Source organism: Lolium perenne, chromosome 7 (assembly GCF_019359855.2).
Source record: "Lolium perenne isolate Kyuss_39 chromosome 7, Kyuss_2.0, whole genome shotgun sequence".
NCBI classification, from domain to species: domain Eukaryota; kingdom Viridiplantae; phylum Streptophyta; class Magnoliopsida; order Poales; family Poaceae; genus Lolium; species Lolium perenne.
In genome coordinates this window covers 135,671,602-135,694,114 of record NC_067250.2, presented here as the reverse complement: position 1 = coordinate 135,694,114, position 22,513 = coordinate 135,671,602, and the positions used below count along the sequence as shown (strand labels likewise).

The 22,513-nt window shown below is 40.5% G+C and overlaps 1 protein-coding gene across 37 annotated transcripts; it reads right to left on the bottom strand.

The window, feature by feature from the left end:
* Positions 1–3,128: 3,128 nt before the first annotated feature.
* LOC127301709 (uncharacterized) lies at positions 3,129–12,519 on the bottom strand. Of its 37 annotated transcripts, none has more exons than XR_011749125.1 (17): positions 12,040–12,519; positions 11,749–11,834; positions 11,555–11,635; positions 11,301–11,389; positions 11,048–11,210; positions 10,628–10,910; positions 9,620–9,703; positions 8,943–9,032; positions 8,530–8,614; positions 8,294–8,445; positions 8,102–8,174; positions 7,687–7,847; positions 5,732–6,652; positions 5,524–5,574; positions 5,225–5,269; positions 4,375–4,812; positions 3,129–3,546 (listed from the first exon to the last, which is right to left on the bottom strand). XR_011749125.1 is itself a non-coding variant. In XM_071823704.1 (17 exons), the coding sequence occupies exons 12-16, from the start codon at positions 5,823–5,825 to the stop codon at positions 4,199–4,201; spliced, it is 273 nt and encodes a 90-aa protein (XP_071679805.1). In that variant the 5' UTR covers positions 5,826–6,652; positions 7,687–7,847; positions 8,102–8,174; positions 8,294–8,445; positions 8,530–8,614; positions 8,943–10,032; positions 10,628–10,904; positions 11,048–11,210; positions 11,301–11,389; positions 11,555–11,635; positions 11,749–11,834; positions 12,040–12,516; the 3' UTR covers positions 3,129–3,546; positions 4,165–4,198. The 37 variants fall into 37 exon arrangements, 4 of the variants coding, with proteins under 4 accessions (XP_071679805.1, XP_071679804.1, XP_071679803.1 ...); XR_011749126.1 differs by having other exon boundaries at positions 8,949–9,032; XR_011749150.1 differs by having other exon boundaries at positions 5,732–5,812; positions 6,302–6,652; positions 8,943–10,032; positions 10,628–10,904; positions 12,040–12,518.
* Between the last annotated feature and the right edge of the window lie 9,994 nt (positions 12,520–22,513).

The following is a 22,513-nucleotide window of genomic DNA, read 5'->3' as shown; positions in this document are numbered from 1 at the left end:
TTTGGTTGTATCAAACGTGTGCTTTAAATAGATAGATGCAATGAAGATGTAGAAAATATGAAAATGAAATTGATTTGCTTAGTATTTTGTAATACTGAATTTTGGATGGTTCAAATAAGAGATAGTATTCGAGTGTGATGTCTAAGATTATGCTATCAACAGAGAGTCGACATATATTCAAGATTAGAAGATTAGGGTGTTCTGCCACATGATAAGATGTTGTTAAAAAAATATACTAAAGGGGTAGTTCCCTTTATTAAGAGAAGTCAAGTTCACAAAATATAAGATATCTGATATCCCAGGATTCGTCTATCGGAGAGTCACAGAAGATGAAAAAACAGGTTGTTCTTCAACATGTATTGTGCTCTAGCCCAAGCAACAACAAATCATTCGCGAAGCTTCTGCTCCTTCTTCCTAGATGGTGGTGCACATCTACTCCATGGCCGCTTGTTATTTCCATGCCATGGTCACCGGTCCGAAGGAGCCGAAGTTGACGCCTTATTCGTGTCGGGCCTAGGACTCTAGGAGCAGGCAGAGGTTTCAGTATCTCAACCTTTCACATAACTCCTTCTCATGCAGTTTAATTTTCCTCAAGTTCTCACATGATGTTAATTTTGTTTAGTTGAATGATATGGCTAGCTATATCTTCCGTGTACATTCATGTCCTATTTCTATGAATGTGCTCATGTGGTTTCTTTCCTTCCATGCGTGATCTGGTGACACTTGGCCTTAATCACGGCATGCCAAAACCGCTCCTATTGGGCCTTGCACTGCATAGAATGCTCACCTTGATTTTGTGGCAGATCAAGATTTTCATAAATTATAAGTGTAATATTTGTATATGATCTATTTGTCAGTCATTGTTATATATATGTTGTTTTCAAATTGTTTCGGTGACCAAATCCTTCCAATCTAGCACTAAGCTCGATCCTTCGTCCGGGTGCTGTTGCAATTTGTGGGCCCACCTGTCAGTGTTGGCTTTGGTGCTATGCGGCATTTTTCCATGCGAGACATTTCATTGGTGGTGATGCCGACTCAGAGGTACGCATCTCATCCCTGGGTTCTGTCAGTGCTGGCAATCTTCTGTATCTGTATCACGATACTATTTCCTAGCTTTCAACAATTTCATGTAGTATGTTTTTTTATTTTGGAAAATGACAACTCAATACTCTCCATGGAGTATCTTTTATATCCTTCACCTGTGTACAAGATACTGTTTTTTCCTGTTGCACTATTACGCCTTACACAATCCAACTTTCTGAACCATAAGGCATGCAATTATGTTGATTCTCACCAACCACTAAAATAACATGGCCAATAATGAATAATCTAGGATAATTGTTAAAGTATAAAGAAACGAAGAAAACAATGAACCTTCAGTATTTCGGGATAGATGTATACAGGTAGAAATAAACAAAAGATTAAGATGTGTCACCCTTGTCGGGATTACACTTCAGGAATCTCCTTCCATGTAGTTTCTCAAGGTTTATATAGTTCGATGTTTCTTTTACAACTCCGAGAAATACTTCTAATTTCTGGACAATCAATTTAGGGGATTAAAAGATGGTCAAGGTGGACCTGAATCTTAACCTGAAGGTATCTCCTGGAAAAAAAAAGTAAGTTGCATTTTTATATTTTCTCTTTTGAAATCATATGGGCTATAACCATCAATCATACGCAGCAGCGCAATAGTAGAACCTTTTTTGGATGAACCACACAAGATTTTCTTTAAATAAGCTAAAAACTGAGGTTCGATGTTGGTGTAAAATGATTCTTTTAGATTTTCTCCTGTTTAACTGCCATTAGAACTTTTGGGTGTTTGTTTATGTACTTGTTGATTCTCCATTTCGTGATGATTCTTTTGGACGCTTGGTGTTTGTTTATATTCCCCTATTTCTCCATTTCATGGCCATTCTTTTGGCAATTTATTGACTTTTGTTAAATTTAATGGCTGCACATGCATCAATATTAGTTTATGAAATCAGTCATATTATGCGTAGATCAGAAGATTAAAACACCAAGAGCGAAAACGGGCGCAGCAACGCGCGCAAGGTCCATCTAGTTTTTGTGTAAAGCGCCTGGGCCAAAGGCCAAATGCCCAAAATTCTAACACCCAGGTGGCCAATCCTCTCACGGAGATCATGCCTCGCTGTCCATAGGGCAGTACGGCGGCGCGCGCCTAAGGAGAAGCCGACTGCGGCAGCACGCGCATCAGGGAGAAGGCCACGACGTGGAGAAGGTGGCTGCAGCGTCGCGCGCATCAGGGGTCGCTAGCCAAGGAAATAGGGAGGTGGCGAGAGAACGGAGGTCGTGTTGGGGAGCGCCGGCACCGGCGTCCGAGCATGGGGGCTGCCAGGATCGACAAGGACGGTGGGGCCCCGGCTTGGCCTTCATCGGCGTAGCGCTCCAGGACTCGCCGGAGTCTATGGAGAGGCCTGGGATGTGCGCCTCGGCTCGGGAACGGTCCTCGGGCTTTCATCCTTGGACGGAGAGGCTTACTCCGGCGCTAATTTCTTGTCGGAGCCTTGGCGGCGGCGCGACGAACTACGAGTGGCTGGCCGCTGGGAGCGGGCGGTCATGAGTTGGGGGAGTCTGGGAGCTAGGAGCAGCGCGGGCATTAGTTGGAGGTGGCGAGCGAGAGAGATCCTGGCTGGAGGAGTGGAGGCGCGACCTGCACGCGCCGGCGGCGGAGAGAATGCAGCTCCGAGCGGCGGCGATTGGAGATGCGCATGCGTGATTCTTTCCGGTTTTGCTAAATTATTTTGTAAAAGAGTGTGGGATTGGTCAACGCACTAATGCAGCATGAATTATTTTCTCCAAGGAAAAAATCGTTTAGTAAACGTTGCAAAGACCCGAAGAAATTGAACCCATCTAACTTACTAGATGACCCGTTGCGCTATCGCGCAAATGGCAGATTCAATACATGAGAGAAATGCCTAAATCAATGCAAACAAAATCACATTAATAATATGCTAATGGACGCTAATATATAGGATGAACCTGCGTCCCAGCATAAAGATCGAACCCGAGCCTAAATTAAAGCCATGTCTTATCAGTAAGTGAATACATGGTGATAATCAGCAAGAAATAAATAGCAAATGAATCAACAGTAAGAACACAACTCATACTTTGGTTGCAAACCAGGTTGATCAGAAAATCACCAATAGCAATACACTACCATACAACACAGCGGATAGAATATGTATAGTTATACTCTAATGGTGAGATAGGTAATATAACTGGGAAGCTATAAAATACATATAAATAAGGAAAAGGGGTTAAACAGAAAATTAGGATTTGGCCATTCTAACTCCAAACCGTCCAGATCTCCGGTAAGGTAGCCCCGTCCCGAACTGCTCTCTCGCTAACTGTCAGGTTGCTACCAAATTAGAGCAGAGCGGCAGGTCCATGGCCTATGGCTTTGCTTCGAGAAGATGGACCGCCAAAACTGCAGCAGTTAGTACGCCTTGCACCTCAGGAGCCATGTTTAACCGGGACACAATCCTAATTTCTCTCTTTATAAGATTGTTAACAAGGTCGAAAATTCTGTCAGGCGATAGAAAAAATGCCTATCAATGAACAATTAAAACCAGACACCAAGTTTTGTACACCACAATAGCAAACTTAGAGTAGTCCCACGAAGTGAACATAAAAAAACAGAGCTTTAATTAATCATATAACTATATAATAAATTGCAGGTGAAAATGGCTGAGGTACGGAAAAGGAAGAACGCTTCACCAACAAAAATGGAATACCAATCAGAAATCTTAAAGGTAGCATACATATCTGAATTACTACGTGTCTCATCAGGGTTTTGGGACTTCAATAGCTGTACCACGAAGTGCACATAATTTGATCTACATCATTCATATGAATCGTTTAACAATTACTGTTCAAAGAGATCTAAAAGACAAGACTTGATATCAAATTCATAAAGCTGCTTGTAGAAAGCAAGGTGCGAGAATAGAATTAAGACTTGCATGAAGTCCTACAAATCTTACATCACAATATGTTGACCATCAAGGGAGAACGGTAGACACTTAATTAAAGTTATTTTTCCTCATTAGTGAGCTGTCTTAAACGTGTCTTGCATTTGACATGAATAAACATTTACAGGCATGTTTATTAGTCAAAGAATCAAAGCAGCAGGAACTGGTTATTAACCTTATTTATTCGTGCAAGCTGCACTCCTATAGTTCTAGGGCTTCAATATCTTGCAGGAAACAAATATATAAATCATCATTTCTAAGAGCAAAGCAACTATTAATCTCCATTTCTAAAAACTGTGTTGCATTAGAACCAATATATGTTAGAACTAAAACTCAGCTAAGAAAAGCCTATACTGCAACACATCACTGCACAGCTAGAAGATACCTGACAGCCTTTAATGGATTTAGTGAAACTTTCAGTTAAAATGAGGATCCCAAACGGTTCTTCACCAACTGCAAAAGAATTGAATAGTTGCATTCAGTATAACCCAATAATACGGTGCTTGTTTCAGAGATCTAATTGAGATGCACTTCAACAAGTAGGTTGCTTATCACATCACTGCAACAACAAAAAAGTTGACTGAATATGCATATGGATTGCAGCAGACTCAAAATAGTAGCAGGGCTATTGGAATGACAAAAGAAATGTGTAACTGAAGTGATTTATACATGCTGAACTGTATCCAGGAATGGAACTTTGACCTTCTATGAGCTCTGAGTCTCCAGCCAACAATCATATCTCACTTCAACAAATAAGAAAGCATAGTCCACCAGGAGATCTGTATTCTATCCTTCTATAAGCACCGACCTTTCTCTGAACAATCTAGATGACCCGGTGCACCCCGGCGCAGAGGTAAAAGCGAGATAGTTAATCATAAGGTTTACACGGCTGATGTTTATATAGTTGTCCAAGAATTCATTAGGTTGTCGTGGCCCCTTAAGCCTATATAAGCATTTTTTTATAAAAAAACATTCAACCAATTATATAAAGATAACACATGTATGCTGCAGAAGCGACAATTTTTTTTTCATCCAACCATTTGTTAATACAAAAGAGAAATGAATGTGTATAACATAGAAGCCAATCTCATGTTTTTTTGTGCCATCAAGACATTCAATAAGTACATATAAAGTGGTGTTATTTTCTTCAATGTGAATACACCAAGATCATAACTAAGAAGCAAAGAACAGATGTGAGCAGGCCACACAAAGTGGTCTTTATCATACTCGCATACCAGAATTATTATACATCATAACCACAGGTTCCTCCCATACTAAGCCTATCAAACAAACAAAAAAAAGAATTACGATCAAATATACAGCTGAGAAAATAGAACATACATAGTGACTATAAAAAAGGTGAGAATTATTAACCTTGCTATAAGGGCATGCGTGTGATTTAACTAATATGCACATGGCCTATAGTTAATATAGCTTGTACTTTGGGAAAGGGGAAAATGCTAACAGTTTTCTTTTGGATCAAACAAATGCTAGAGACAACAAACTCAACTAATTGACTAAATTGGATTATAACCTGTAGAAATGAAATTGTGAGGCAAAAAATGAGTCCTCTGTAGACGGTGACCTGCAGACAATAAAAACACTTTTTGGTCACAACTTTCCTCTGCTCATAAGAAAGAAAACAATCAACAAATTAAGCAAAATTACAGCTAACATTGCAAGATGATAAAACCATGGACAATCACTTGATGCTGCAAAGATGTGAAGGAAAAAGGGCTCACCTTGCTGATCTAGCCTCAAAGATGGCCTTCTTGGGGAAGGCAGTAGCTGTGGACCTGGAACAGGACATCGAGGATGTGGTTCTTCATGTATCATGTATCAAGGCAAGAAATTAATTTCAGGCCGATTAATTGTCGCAAGCCCATTACTATGTCGAGTTTTGATTCCAGTACCATGTGTGTCAACTAATTAATTTGGGCCAGAGGGGTACTATTAAAAGGCAAACCAAATTTTTTTAGCATACATCAAGTATTAAAAAACATTGGCAATGTACTAATATATTGTATCTGATCATCTTGTCAATTAATTCCTTGCCTTGATATATTCAGTTGAAACATTCCAATAACAAAAGATTTTGTATTTAACTGAAAGGTGTAAGTACGTGAGAACCAATATTTTCAGCGGCTTCATCAACAAAAAAAATTAGTTATTTTCAAATTTCATGGTACAATGAGGACTATCTATCCCACCTCCCGTCTTAACATTCAGCTGACCCAACTAATAAAACAAACCGGTCTGATAATATGAATCAACATCAATGTTAATGAGTATAAATGCTTCTTTCTACTCACCCTCCTTCTCGCTATTATTTTCCTTTCTATAATTTTTCCTGTTGATTCATGCCTTACAGGATCACTACTAATTCATAAGAAAAGGCATGATGAGCAACAAAAAATAGCTGCGAGTATGAAAAGGCAAAGCACTATCAATTACCAATGAGCCAGTACAATGTCACACAAATATAGTCTTATTAATAACTATGCAGGAGATGATTCATTCTCAAGAGATGAAAAAATAAGAAAGATCTCACCTAGAGTTTAGGACCTTTGATGTGGTCATGATGATGCCTGCAATATCACCTTTAACAATGATTCTCCATTGCCCGGCCTGTACCAAACATCATTCCGGATTTACATAGAGCCCTGATTTATGGATTCAGATATTAGATATCTTGTCAACCCTAAGCAACAATAAAATATAGGTCAGGTTGTATACAAGAAATAACATCAGCCAGTGAAATGATTTCTTCAAAAAAAGAAAAGAAACATTCCATAGCAGCAAAAGCTTGATTTAACTCTTTATGAAGAAATAACATCAGCCAGTCAAATGATTTCTTCAAAAAACGAAAAGAAACATTCCATAGCAGCAAAAGCTTGATTTAACTCTTTACGAAGAAAACCCCCTACAAACTAACAGCTCAAATGGAGAGGAAATATTCAATAAAACGAAAAGCAAAACCCCATGGAGATTGTAGCAGTGAGACCACACCATGTCCCTTTTGATAGCATTTATTTTCAGAGAGAAATTCTGAAATTGTACATAGCAGAGAGCCGAAGTATATAACAATCTAACACAGTAAACAAAGGAAAAGAAGGAACATGTATTTTCAGTTGTATCAATAGACCGTGACACATAGCCAGATATATAGTTCCCCATGATGCAAAAAATAGCTCAAGAACAAATGTTTGAGGCTACAATCATGACCAGAAACTGCATCTTTGACAGACCACAGAAAGATTTAACTTTAGGTGGAATTCTTAGGCCCAAACGCAATTTGCAATATAGTTGTGTATCATTATCAAGATGTTGAGAATGAGCACGTCACTTGTATGTAACTCTATTCCTGCCAAGAATTTGTGGTATAACTGTCTATTACAGTATAGAGATTCTTCAGTGTATATGTCAAATACAAATAGGTAAAATGAAATCAAAACAGAAGGTGACCTATGTTGATCCGTAAAGTATCCACAGGCTCTGGAATTTCAAATCCTTATCTATGAAACACTACAAAATCTTTTTTAATGCTACCAGAACGTCACATGCCGCTTGAAGATGGCAGCCAAACAAGCTAAGACGCTCCTATTGATGCTCTCACCGGCCAAGGGTGCTATCAAGAGCTGGCGTACACTGAGTTGTTGAGAGAGATCATGAGCAGGGGAATAAATGAAAGCCTCACCTCGTTTCCTGCCATCACACGCTGCACCAAACTCCCCAATCAGTTAACGGCCCCTCCTGGCCATCGAGCTCAATCCACCTCCAACTCGCGTCCTCCTCACCGCCAGACGATTGGGAGAAGCTTCACCTCGTTTCTTCCCGTCACACACTGCACCAACCTCCCTGGTAAAGGGAAATCTCAAACTTCAGTGAGAAAGGAAAGACCAAACTTTAGTGGGAAACGTAACATATCAATATACAATTAATCAAGCGCACATTTTACAAATAAGATGGCTTAGAATTTACATGGATACATCCATACTATGTTTAGACGAAGGAAAAAAATCACCAATACAATAATACAAACAGATAGGCAAAGATAATAAATAGAAGCAAAAAAGTATCAGGAAAAACACAAATTTCCTGGCAGACATTACCATAGACATCATAAGCTGCTGAAGTAAATCATCATAAGCTGCTGAACCGTAGGCATCTTCAGCAATATAGCTTCTGTGTCAAAAAAAAATCAGACGACTACATCATCAATCAAATTACACTCCATTACTGGATGTAGCAACTGAACCAAATGCAAAATACAAAAAATAAATTGGCACACACTCAAGATTTACCTGTCATATTCCTTATTATTGAAGCTAACATGCCAGAAAAGTTCTTTATCTTCTGCAATTGTGCATCGACCAAATTAACACGATCTTTCGTATTAAAGCGACCATGCCAGACAACTTCTTTATCTTGATATTAGTGAAAAAAGCCTGCAAAGCTAGAGTAAGTAAACAAGTAATAATGAGAAAATATTCCATGGCAAAATATTTCAATACAATAGAGAAAGGGATAGGTAAAATACCTTGGCTGAATACGACTGTACCATACATGTGACATAAACGCCATGGCTAAATACATCAACACAGATTATATGCACTCAGAGCCACCTACATACACAAAAAACATCAAATCTGGATATAAGGGATATGCTTCAGTAGCTTTCAATATAGTAAGCGGACAGAGAATACATGATAATGTTCAGCTCTTTTCTCATAACACATTTATTAGTTCATTTAATAGAGATCAGAAACCACATCAACCACTAATATTAAACTGCAGTCTAGAAAAAAATGCAGCGATCAGCAAGCCTCTAGTTTAATTCTACATGTGGCATAGGCACCAACGATGAAAACTCACAGCAATCTCTGCATAGAATGCACCCACTCAATTTCTTGGAAAACAATAATGCAAAACTCACTCTTACAAATCACATACCTGTACCTCAAGAATTCATTGTATAATAGAAATCATTTCCCTAATAAAACTGTGCTTCTACCATGAATAGAAAACTTCTTTTATTTGGCCCTGATTTGATGCAAGAAAAAAGTCAGTATTTTTTCAGGAGATAAAATACGAATTAGAAACTTTATGATCTCCATCAATGCAAGGCAAACAAAGAGGCAAGAAACAAAGATTCGTTAATGATGCATATCCACTTTAAATACATGGAAACAATATCACAACATGAGGTAGCCACAACATGCATTCATGTATGACAAATAACCATAAAACGCCATCCAACAGCCAACGAGCACTTGCCGCTGGGAGTATAGAAATAAAGGGCAACCGCATAGCATGTCACCATTGCTGAAATAAGGCTCCCATTTTGAGTAAGCGTACTTACCAAAGATGCAGAAAAGAGAACTCGGAATAAACCTCCATTACAGATTGAAGGATAATATTAGCTTTAGAATATAGCAAAAATAACATATCCGTGCTGAAACAACAAGACCTTTTCTACGGTAACACTTAAAGCAAGAAGACAAGAACTAAACGGGAACCAAGCCTGAAGAAAGCATATTAACATATTAACAAAACACGAAAAGATGAAGTTAGTAAAGAAATTGAGAGGATTCGGAGGCCCTTTAAAGATAAATAAAGTCTTGTCAAACCTGCCGATATCCCAAGATTGCTGCTCGGAAAATTGCATAATGTCATTCCCAGAAAAATAAAGAAACTCACTGCTAATCGGCACCCTACAGAATTCAATAGCAGGTCATTCCCAGACTTCCCAACAGTAGCAAGAAACATGTTTGCAATCAGACCTATGCGTATATATCCAGCCAAAAATATTGTATATACAACAAATTGGTTTATCCATAATGAAGTGCACAAAGACCTTAGGTTTCCATCCAATAACTGTATGCAACTAATAAAAGGGGATAGCAATCTACAAGCATGCAAAAGTACATAACAAATTCCGAATGTACCTCTGCCTCTTGGTTGAAGCGACCTACAATCTAAATCTTATTTTCTCTTCTAGAAAGAATGCCAAAAGCACATTCAAGTAGATGGCTTCTTTCCTCTAGAAAAGAACACACACATTATACTGACTGATCAAGTAGATTGTCATACAGAAAAATAGAAATAGAAATAGAAATTGATGAATCAATTTCAGTTGCCACTCCTGTCACAGATCAATGCGAAATATGGAGTTACAACTAAAATAGAAAATGATGAATCAATTTCAGTTACCACTCCTGTCACACATCAATGAGAAATATGGAGTTAGCACTCCATATTTTGCCTCTTTCTTGTAGATCCGATGCAATGTTCAAACTAATATACTACCAAATCAGTTACCACTCATGTCACACATCAATGTGAAATATGGAGTTGATAGTTACCACTCCATATTTTGCCAAATTCTTGTGGATCCTATGCAATCCTCAAACTAATATAGTACAAAATCTACAGGTTGATAGCGGCAAAGATGCGTTGTTGCTGCCTCTTACAAACCAGCGAATTTCCACAACACTATTTGAGATCAGAGCTCAACACGGCAGCAAGACACGGAAATCTCAATCGCGCCGGATGGATCAAATCATCTCTGGCCAGAGATGAAAAGAGAAGAATGGAGAGGAAAAACTTTAGGATTGGAAGGAAGAAATGAGCCTAACCTGAAGGTGAATCTTGTTGTGGCCTGGCCATCCTCGCCCGCTTGTCCGGCCACCACACGTACCTCCTCCACGCGCGCCGTCGCTCGCTCATGCCCGTCGTCCTCCGCTTGAGCCACCTCTGTCCCCTCATCTCTTCTGCACGGTCTGGAGCCCGGGGTCGTGCTGCTCCACCTGCCTACTCTGTACGCCGCGGATCGGGGAGGAGGAGAGGAGGCGACGATTGGGGGAGAAGAGGAGGCACGGCCTATTCCGCAGCACGCCGCCAAGCAGTATGTTACTACACCTCACATATCAGAAAGTAAATCAGCATTATAAACTCTAACCTTCCACATTTCCATTACAACTAACTAATGATTTACACACACAAAATCAGAAAAAATAAATAAACTTAGAAAACAATAATTTACAAAAGAAGGTTACCTTGGATCGGCTCATGTAGTTGGACGCCTAGGGCACTAATACGCATCAACCATGGAGGTAAGTTCTTTTCCACCACACGTTGAATGTCACAGGCCATATGGTCAGCTATCACTAAATCCGTCATAACCATTGCAAGTCTGAAACCTTAGGCACGTGACACTTCCTAAAAAGACCAGCAATCGAAGTATCAAACACACTGAACAAATTGGCAAATCATGTGCATCTGTGTAAGCAAAGGATTAGAGCGACTTACAATGATATGACAGCAAGGCAGAATCAGTCGGTTCACCTCAAATCCATATAAATACATGCCATTCGAGATTCGACTTGCCGTGGATGGTCCTAACGGTGCATAAAATTGTCAGATATTTACAAAATTATGCCGTAATAATGTTGTAACATAATTAATTCAGTCTAGAGTTAAAGTAAAAGACGGGCATATCAAGTGGAGTAAAAAGATTACATGAGAAGAGAGAAGGGAAAGAGAGGTGTGAAGGTTCTGTATACCTTCAGGCTATAGTAACCATGGACAACACCAATTCTGCAATTGTCATCGCTATGAAAATCTTCTGCACACCCAAACCCTATCTGCAAAAGAAAAATAAATTTGAAGAGGAGAGAATCATATCGAGGGGGGCAGAAACCAATAAAGCTCAGTTTCCACACTTGATTTCCTCAAAAGATAAGAAGGGTAGAACCACCTGATGGTAATCAGACTCCGTAGAATTTCCCTCAGAAATCTGAGAAGCTCCATGCTCTTCGTGATCCAAAAAGGGGATCTCTTCACCTGGAAAATCTTTCACGTGAATCATACAGATATAGTAACCCTAAGCAGGCAAATTAAAGTGGATCCAGGTGGAGAACTAAGAGAAGGGGGAAAATACCAGTGGGCTATCCGGGGAAGAAGCAAAGAGGTGTAGTAGAGGCACTGGGGGTCATCGCCCAGAGTGCAGGAGAGAGAGACCGAGAGGAGAGGGACGAGATGGACTTGCCTGGCCCGGTCGTCGCCCGCCGCTAGCGCTCCGTCGCTAACCACGACATCTCCATGCATCATTCCTCTCCTCCATGGTCCCCTCCTCCACTGATTCGCATCGTCATCTGACTTGGGGGCGGGTGACGCGAGGAGTCAGCGAGCAACGCGAAGAGGCGGCGGGCTCGAGCACCAGCCGGTTGTGGCGATGCGCCGCCGCCCTGCTCCTGCAACGCCTCCTCCCGTTGTCGTCCCGTCTAGTCCCGCCGCCCTCCTTCAGGATGCGGTCTTGCAGAGGCTCCTCCTGCGCGCCTCCACCCATCTCCTCCTCACAGCCCTGTGTGGTGATGGAAGCGGGGATTGGAGAGGATAAAAGAGGCAGCGATTGGGGAGGAGACGAGGAGAGGATTGGATTGGGAGGAGGCGGCTGATTGGGGGAAAGTGTTTCACCGATCTAGGTTTCACTTTCACCGGCTGCTCCCACGCACACGCGAAAAGCAAGGCGATGCGAGTGGAAGTCGAAGAAAAGCGACGGGAACAAGCGTGCGGGGCTGTCTCTGCGGCCCGACCCCATACGCGACTGGCCCCAGGCGTCATTGACTCGACAAGAAGCTGAACAAGTGAAAAAGGAAGTTACAGATCCAACGGTTAGAGTGAAAAGTGGGAGAGCAAATTCACTGTAGCAGTAACAACGTGCGATCCAGATTGATTTGCCCCCTGGAGATGGCCTGGTTGGCCAGGTAATGTTGTAACATTTATAGGAAGAATGCCCCCAGTGTTACCACAGTGCCATGTCAGCCTGACAATGGAACCTACATGTAAGTTTGGTGATTAAGTCAGTGTTAGATACGAATCAGTGTTTTTGAGCACTGAAGTGGTGGTTTTTTAAAACCTTAACGTAAAGTGGTGATTTTTTTGAAACACTAGCCGCAAATGTGGCGGTTTTTTATAATGTTCTCCATACAGCCCGTCCCTATGAACATGAGATCAAAAGCAAGTCATGATCAACATCAAGACTATAGATGAATAATTTGTTATGTGCTCCGTGCTCGCAACATGGCGACCTAGGCTTGTTGCATCACTCACCGTTGTATACTGGCTTTGAATCTGTTTCGATTGGCTCCGTCACTCCTCATGTGCTTGACGTTTTTCGCGTTATCGTGCAATTGCTCACAATATGCCGGCGACACCTGAAGGAAGAGGAATCAGACTGTGTGGGGCGAGGTGACGCACGCCCCCGCGCCCCCGCAGGAGCACTATTGGGCCGGGGCCAAAGCAGGTATTTCCTCTTTTCGCTTTTGCTTTTTTCTGATCTATTATTTTTTTCTCTTTCCTTTTTGTTCTTAAGTTTTCTGAAGTTCGAAAATATTTAAAAATCTGAATCGGAACAAATAAAAAATCTTATTTTTAATTTTTTTGAACAATTCAAAAAATAAAAAATAAAACTAACAATTATTTTTTTAAAATTCGAACATTTTTTGAACTTGAACATTTTTTGAGATTGGCCATTTTATAAAAAAAACTAGTTTTTCCTAAATTCAACATTTTTTGATTCGAATATTTTTTGAAAAATCACATTTAGAAAAATCTTAAGAAAGAAAAAAAGAAACATAAAACAAAAGAAAACAAAATATAAAACAAAAAAGGAAAAAGGAAAAAAAACGAACTAGGCCGACTAGGTTAGCCCATACCACACGCGCGGGGGTGTGAGGCGTGCAATAACCACCAACCTGGTTGGCATATAGGATTTGTGAGCGGAATCAACTAGTGATTAGTTTCTCACTTGGGCCTTTCGGACCGAAACTATTTTCAGTCGGGTGCGGGGTAACCCTGTTGGTGCTTACCCAAGCACTGCACACCCTCGCGCTTCTTTTGTTGTTCATTTTATTTTTGGATTTGAAATTTATTAAGATTCAAAAATATTCGGTTTTGAAAAATGTTCATGTTTCAAATATTATATATATTTGTAAAATATTTAAATTTCAAAAGAAAATAATTTTTGGGTTTTCATATTTTAAAATGATCAATTTAGAATAAGTTCATGTTTAATAAATGTTATATGTTTAGATTTTTTAGAAAATAGTTATTTTAGATTAGGTTTAAAAAATCAAAATTTTAAAAAACGTAAACATAGAAAATAAACAATAGAAAAGAAAAAAACAAAAAAACAAAAAAAAGGCAAAAAAAAAAAGATAACGTTTGGTCGGCCCAACAACTAGACTGGAGTGTGTGGCACCTGGTCGGTTATGGCCAGGTTGATGTAGAGGAGCTCGAGAGCGTTAAATCAGGTTTTCTTAAGGATGGGCCTTGGGCTATTTAGAAGTGAGAACACATTTCCATGTAAAGATGGGCCTTTGGTTTTTAAATAGATAACAAAAGATAATCTAATGACAATAAATAAAACTAAAATGAAAATGAAACTAACTAACAAGGTTTCTAGTAAATTTACCGGAATAGAGAAATTGCTTCCCCGGCAACGGCGCCACAAAAAAAGCTGATACCTTCGATCCAAATTATGTATTGTAGTATTGTAAGTTTTTTTTTCCTAGAAAACCTACCTTTAACCGAACCTTGGGAAGCATTGCTAAAGTGGGGTAAATAAAATATTTACAAGACTTGCTAGTTAATTTAATTATATGTTTACCGAACCTTTATAGTTTACTTTGTTTTATGTTGTGTTTAATGGATGAAAATAGGCCAGGGTCAAAGATTCTCCTACAGCTAGAAATGAAGTACAAATGTGTAGTAAATAAAATAGTGATAAGAGATTTGTCAGCATCACATCTGTCAACACCCGGATTTTTAAGTCCGGATGCCTATTATGTCATTCATCGCAATCCCAGAAATATTGTTGTTGCGAGGCATAATAGTTAAGTATCACAGTCATCATTCATTACAAACCATATATTGTCTTACAATTGGAATCACATGATCCATATTACACGAATAGTTGATCTATTGATCAACGAACAAACACAAGTTCATAGCGAAAGCGTAAAGATAAATGGACTCTCTAGTCCACAGGCCAACGCTTGACGTTGGAAAACTCCTAGTTGTCGTAGGTGTCCTGCTGGTCATCTCCTTGATAGTTCTGTTCGTCTTCATACTCTGGCCATTTGAATAGCCAGGGACAAAGCCGTGAGTACTTTAAGTACTCGCAAACTAATACTAGTGTAAGTGCTAACATTTCTAGTAAAGGGTGCTAAGCTCTAGTTTATTTGCATAAAGCCAATTTTAGTTCACAAGTATTTGAGAAAAGACTTATTCAAGTGCTAACTAACTCAAGTAGGAACATTAGTGTCATTCCCAACATTTGTGGTGATTCACAACAAGTCACAAATTCACCATTCATTTCACCATCATTTTCAAGAATCTGACACCGGAAACTGTATGGCCTTTCCAACCGTCCGTAACCGTGGACACGGCTATTCGAATAGATTTACACTCTGCAGAGGTTGCACACTTGTGCCACAACATTTGATTTCATCTGTCGGGATTACCCCGAATCATCGTAACACAGTACGCGGATCATCAACCATAACCTTTCACTTACAAACCCTATTATGAGCACCTCTCCCCATGATCTTGGCCTCCCAGTGAAGACCAACTGTCAACCTGGGAACTGCACAGGGCTTGGCCGTACTATTCACCTCAATTCACATCATTTCTCAACAATGGAGGCAGCCTCAAGCATAACCCCTATGATGTGTGTTCAGAGGGAACCCATACTAAGATGCATAAATTTCCAGTTAAGCCCTACCCATAATCAGGTATTGTGGGGGTACTCAATATTGGAAAGGTATCGCATTCAAACCAATATCAGTTTTATCAAAAATCACCATCTTCTCTTGGTCATATTCACCTTCAAAATTCATTCAATGGAATGACTCATCATTCCAAGGTTTCAAATTCATTTCAAGTCACATGTTCCCATCTAGAGTTGTCAAGTTTTAATATTTAGCACTAGCACTAATCATGAGGGGTGCTAATCTTGCTTGGCTAGCTTGAGACTAACTTTGCTACTCTAGTAACCTTCTTTAACTTAGACCAAAGTTAACTGTAAAAGTAACTCTTTGAATAAACAAGTAAAAACTTGTAAGGTAAAAACTTGGGATATGCTTGTGGTAAGAAGATAAGACTAATGGTTCCTTGCCCCAAGGGGCTTTGCACTTTGCAAGAATATTAGCTTGCCTTGGTAGTGGTCAAAGTTCTCCTCCTCCTCCTCTTGGTAGCAACCTTCTTCCTCCGGGTATTCTCCGGTGCTAGCGTCTAAATTTGAATACGAGGTATAATCACTCAACAAATTCAATGGCTATTCCTAGCATCACATATATTCACACAAACTATTCTAGGCACACAATTACTACAATTAGGTGCATTGGTTTCCTCTGCTTAAGAAAAATAATTTCCTCTCATTACATATGTAAATGATAGTTTCCATATAGTTCTTGAGAAATAATTTCCTCTCATTGAATCTTCTTAAGATTTAGTTTCTCAAACAATCATACATGACTTCATGTTGACCTAAGTCAACCATTCATCATCATCATTTGAGAAAATGATTTAAATGAGGTAGAGTACCTCATACCCTTTAATAATGCCTATTATGATTTAAAATCTCCAAGTATTTCATGTGAGAGTATTTGACCAGTGGTCCAACTTCATATGAGAATACTTGGGACAAGATTTAAATGAAGTGAAACACTTCATATAATTTGCATAATAGTTTTGGACAATATCACTTAACTAAACTAGCCATATTGTCCATTAATTAAACTAGGGCATGATCATTCAAAGTGACCACACCATTTTGTTGCAGAAACAATTAGTGTAAGTTGAATGTGAGCTATTGGAGTTGGAATTAACTAAATATCACCTTTGGTTGATTTTTAATATTTATTTGTGCAAAAGTCCCTGACTTATCTTTCTGTCACTTTATTTCTACAACAGATCTCAAGGTGAGACCAGTGGAAAGTTGTAGAACTTTTCAGTAGCTTTCTAACAACATCAAATTTGCTAAATTTGGCCAAGCCAAACAGATTCTATTAAATTTCAAGGCTGGAGCCAGTATTGAATTTAAATGGATTTGGAAAATCAAAGTTTGAATTAAACGGGCCGGCGGGAAATGGAGTTGGGCCGAAACGATTCAAACAGAGAAAAACAGCCCAGCAGCGCATCTCGTGTGAGTGGGCTTGCTGACGAGGTGGGGCCTGCCTGTCAGCGACTCTGTAAACCCGAAACGGTATGGACTAACGCGGTGCGTTGGATTAAAATAAGATCTAACGTCCGAGGGTCGTCGTCTTCTCTGACGAGAGCCCGATGCTCTGGCGGCGAGCCTAGGGGGTCGGAGGGCTAACCAGTGGTCCGGCGAGCGGCGGCGATGTTCAGGGCGAGGTTGTCGACGATGGTGAAGCGGCCTGTAGCAGTGGCGGAGCTCGAGGTGGCCTGGATCGACGACGATTTCTCCAGGGCTTCCGCGGCTCCGAGCTTGCAATTGCAGCGACTCCGGCGGCGATTGGGGTGGCTAACAGTGCGAGGAGAAGCAGCAATGGGAGGAGAGGCTGGTGGTGTGCTTGGTTTGCTCAGGGGAGCTCTCTATTTATAGAGGAGCAAGGGTGCTGCGGGGCATGGTTAGGGTCGACATGGGCGCGGCGGTTCTGGCGAGCTAGGGAGCTAGGCGATGGCTGGGATCTGTTCTGCGCGTCCAGGCGAAGCTCTTGGCGGTGACAGCGCGGCCGGGCGGCGTCGGATTGAGGCGCATTGCTTCCGTGTCTGCCGCGGCGGCTACGGGATCTTGTTCATCGTCTCCGGCGGCGGCGGTCCAGGGTTCGGGTCGAGCGCGTGTCTGGCGCGTCCGCGGTGGCACGGCGATGCTCAACGCGTTCAGCAGGGGTCCAGGGCGAGCGTGTGCTGGCGAGGCGGCAGGTGGCCAGGGACGTCCGCGGTGCACGCGTGTGCGACGCGAGCGGCATCCTGGCAAGATCTTGGCGCGCGATCTCCGGCGAGCTACGGCCTCTTCCTCGACAACGGCTGGTGTAGGCGGTGATAGGGAGCTAGGTGGCGTCGTTTGAGCAGCAGGGCCAGAGGTGGGGAGGAAGGAGAGAAGAGGGGGTGCGGTATGGCCGGCATGGCTTGCACATGCAAGCTATGCTTGCTCCCTCTAGGGTTCCTATGCATGTGTTAGTGAGAGAGGGAGCCAGGGGACAGGTTAGAGTGAGAGGGGGCAGTAGGTTAGGCTAGATCACTATTCAAAATAGTGTTTGTATTTAATCCATATTTGTAATTTGCAAAATTTTCCCAAATTTCGTTGAGTTCATATGGTTGAAAAATTTGAAAATGGTGTATTTGGTTAAGTTGTAAATGACCAGAGACAACTATGTGTGGTGGTGGAATTTTAAAAATCAAAGAATAGCAAAATTGCAAAGTTGGAGATTGTTGCCCATATTAAAAAGTTCCAACTTTGCATGAGCATAGCATTTGATCTAAAGTGATTTTGGCATGGTGGTCTTTACCAAAGTTGTTCACCTTGATGTGCTCTTTGATGAGGTGCAAAGAATTGGTAAAGTTTAGTTTGAAAAATTTGAATTGCAAGGGCTCAAAGTAGGGATCAGACTATAAATGGCAGATTTGACCATTATCATATGTGATCCCGTTTTGAGTTTGAACTTCATTTGATTTGTGTTTCTTTGATTCCAAAAGTTGTAATAAGTGTTTAGTAACATCATTCAACTAATGGTGAAAACCAAAATGGTCTAGGGTAAAAATTTATAAAAATGGCATAAACCATATGTGAGGGTTTTAGGGTTTTGTTCTTATTTTATTTCTTTCTCTTTTTGATTTATTTGGTTGGTGATCTTCACTTGATCACATTAGGGTTTTAGGGTTTAGCACAATAACACAATAACAATCATCATGGCATATCACTCAAATGCACAAGTCCTATGCATGGCACTATATGCAAATAAAAGTTTTTGTTAGTTCTGAATTTTGAATCTCTGGAATTCTTCTAACTTTCTTTTATTGAAATTTGGGATGTTACAACATCCATAAATACTATTGCCCCCAAATCTAGAGGTGACAAGAGTCTTTTAGTCCAACCATTGTCCCCACAACCGCTAGTAACAACAATTATTAATCAATGAATAGATGATGCAAGGAACTTTAGGTTTATTCTAAGTACAGATGACATGAATCCTTTTGGGGAGCAGAGCTATAATCATAGCACATGACCTGTAACTCTATGTATCAATAACCTTCCTCCTTGGTTGTGCATGAAGCGGAAGTTCATTATGATGCAAGTTCTCATTCAAGGCCCGAAGCAACTCGGGAACGACATTGATGTGTACCTAAGGCCATTAGTTGAATAACTTTTACAGTTGTGAGACAAAAAAGGTGTACGTGTGCGGGATGAGCACAAACAGAAGTCATTTAACCTACGAGCATTGCTTTTAGTAACCATCAATGATTGCCATGCTCTTAGTAATCTTTCAGGATAGACAAAGAAGAGATACAATGCATGCACACACTGTTTAGTTGAGAGTAAAAATGTATATTTGGATAAATCTTCTATCTCTAAATAGCAAACCCCCACTACTTGATTTTTCTGCCCTCTCATGCCTCCACGTCACCTCTTATTTGCCCATGCTTTGTCACCCCTTATTTGCCCATGCTTTGCATTGTTTCTCCGAGCTCTCCCCCTCCCGTGCAACATTTACTCCATGGTATTGATTAAATTGAAACTGCCAGCCCACAAACAACTTATTATTCCAGCCCATTAAAGAGATTCAGTGGAGGAATAGCTAGAGCCGAACAATAACTATCGTGGAGAAGAGAACAGACACAACACAAATTGATTATGATTTTAAAACGGTGTGATGGCATGGCTGGCGAACCCTTCCTCTTCTCCGTTCTCATGGCAACACGCATACGCTTCCTCTCCTTACGATCTCTATTTCCCCCTATTTAAACGCCACAAACCTGCACCTCAAACCATTTTTCACATTGTCCACCATTCGGATTTGCCGCCCGGCCGTCCGGCGTCTGCCGTACAGCTCATACCGGCGACATTGCTGAGCCTCTCCCCCTTGAATAATGCTTCTCACATCTCTCATGCGCTACACATCTTGGATGACAAAGCCGTCATATTTGTTGGTCGTTGCATGCCCATAATCATGTGTTTGACAACTGCTATTTACTGGTACATACGCTTCCATCTGGTGCTATTTGGTGTTTTTTTTTGTTTGGCTAATCCAAATCTGAATTTGACCAATCTGACTGTATTTCACACCCTAGTAGCCGCTGTTGTATCGGCACAATGCGACCATCTCACGCCGTACTTGGTTGCCAAACCTCAACCGTTTTTTAGCACAACACACTCACTATTCATGGATTTGAAGTTGTCTGGCCTTGATTCATTGATGTCTCGATGAAACCATTTTCTGGGTAGTCTGATTGTAAGATCTATTTAGATTGCGCTTAGATATTTGGCATGAAATTTTGGACCAGCTCGGAACTCGAAATTTGGTTGTATAATCAGCGGAGATCCTCTTAATTTGATTTGTTGCAATTAATTCATTAATCTATTTTTCCCAGCAGGGAACAAGTGGTGATGGTATTGTGTCAATTAAACGTAGTTATGTACTGACATGCTCATGTAATATAGAAATAGATATGCTTTGAACATGAGTATTATTTGCTTCTAATAATCATTGTGTTGGTCATATTCAGGTGCATGTATACTGACCGGTTGGTACATATATCGATTAATTCTCCATCTTGAACAAAGTGCAACTACAGGCCTGGTCTGGTCATTTCTTATTCATGTTGTCTGTTCTTTTATGTAATTTTCTTGAATTCATGTTCATTATTGTTGGCTTTCAACATATGTAACCTATGCGCACACGAGATTGTATCTACACAAGGGATGAAAGGTGATGCGCTAAAATAAGAACACGTCCCAGCAAGTGCATCTTTCGTTATGCGCCGTACATGTCCTTATGTTGGTTCCAACCGATTTCAGCATGTTGTCTAAATTGTAACAAATTGGTATATATCATATACATTGATCTAAATAATGCTGGGTGTATTGCATTTATACATGTCTTTTTTCAATATACTATATAATTTACTAAACCATGTTTTTTATCACACTATATCCAAATCTGTACCCTGTTTAAATAACCTTCCAGGTTATTCTACATCATCCATATGATATTATGATATTTAAACGTTTGTATTGTCCAATAATATTTTCTAAAAGGATCCGCTGCAACGCTCGGGGTATCCTCTAGTGTAAGAAGGTTATGTGCCTTGCGCATCGTCGATTTCTTCGAAGAATCATGTCGTAAGAAAGAAAGGCAAGCATTTTAAAGGTGAGAATGATCACCGAAACAAGCCTATCCACCCTACTCGTGATGATGTATTTGGTATGGTCGAGGATCTAAAAGTAATCTTTGGAAAGGGTCTTGGCAGACAATCTGTTCCGAATGACGTTGATGAGCACGCGCCCACGTGGAATAAGAAATCTATATTTTGGGAGCTACCCTATTAGAAAGTACTAGAGGTCTGCTCTTCAATCAATGTGATGCACATGACGAATAATCTTTGCGTGAATCTGCTAGGCTTCCTGGCGTGTATGGGAAGACAAAATATACACCGGAAACATGGTAGGAACAACAACGTATGAAAGAACGAGACGGAATGCATCCAGAGAACGATACGGATAAAGGAGTTCATTACTTCAGCTACGTTCTTACCAAAGCAAAGAAGAAAATATTTTTTGAATGCCTTAGAATTATCAAGGTCCCGTCTAGCTTCTCGTCGAAAATAAACAGAATAATAAATATGGTAGAGAAAAGTTCCAAAACCCAAAGTCTCATGACTGCCACATGATTATGACGCAATTGCTTCCGATTGCATTGAGGGGGATTCTACCGGAAACTGTTCGAGTAGCCATTGTGAAGCTATGTGCATCCTCAATGCAATTTCTCAGAAGGTAATCGATCTAGAAAGTCTAGCAAGGTTACATAATGATGTGGTCCATTGTCTTGTCAGTTTCAAGCTAGTGTTCCTACCGTCCTTCTTCAATATTATGACGCACCTCCTGGTTCACCTAGTCGAAGAGATTTAAGTTCTTGGTCCTGTATTTCTACACAATATATTCCCCTTCGAGAGGTTCATGGGAATCTTAAAGAAATATGTTCATAACCGTGCTAGGCTAAAAGGAAGCATCTCCAAGGGCTACAGAACATAGGAGATCATTGAGTTTTGTGTTGACTTTATTCCTGATCTTAAACCGATTGGTGTTCCTGAATCGCGACATGAGGGGAGACTGAGTGGAAAAGGCACGCTCGGAAAGAAAACAATGAAAAGTATGTACGAACATTCTTTCACTCAAGCACACTCTCCGTATATCAAGGAACACAAGGATATTGTACGCTCCGAAAACCCGAGGCGGTCTAACGATTGGATTACACGTGAACACATGGAGACTTTTG

What these genes read in the sequence shown, in the direction of transcription:
- LOC127301709 (XM_071823701.1), bottom strand. Translation starts at nt 5,825, where the DNA reads ATGATACATGAAGAACCACATCCTCGATGTCCTGTTCCAGGTCCACAG. An exon ending in TTTGAGGCTAGATCAGCAAG is followed by an intron (nt 5,575 to 5,731) that starts GTGAGCCCTTTT and finishes TATTGTCTGCAG; the next exon opens with GTCACCGTCTACAGAGGACT. An exon ending in TATGATGTATAATAATTCTG is followed by an intron (nt 4,443 to 5,224) that starts GTATGCGAGTAT and finishes ATTCTTTTGCAG; the next exon opens with TTGGTGAAGAACCGTTTGGG.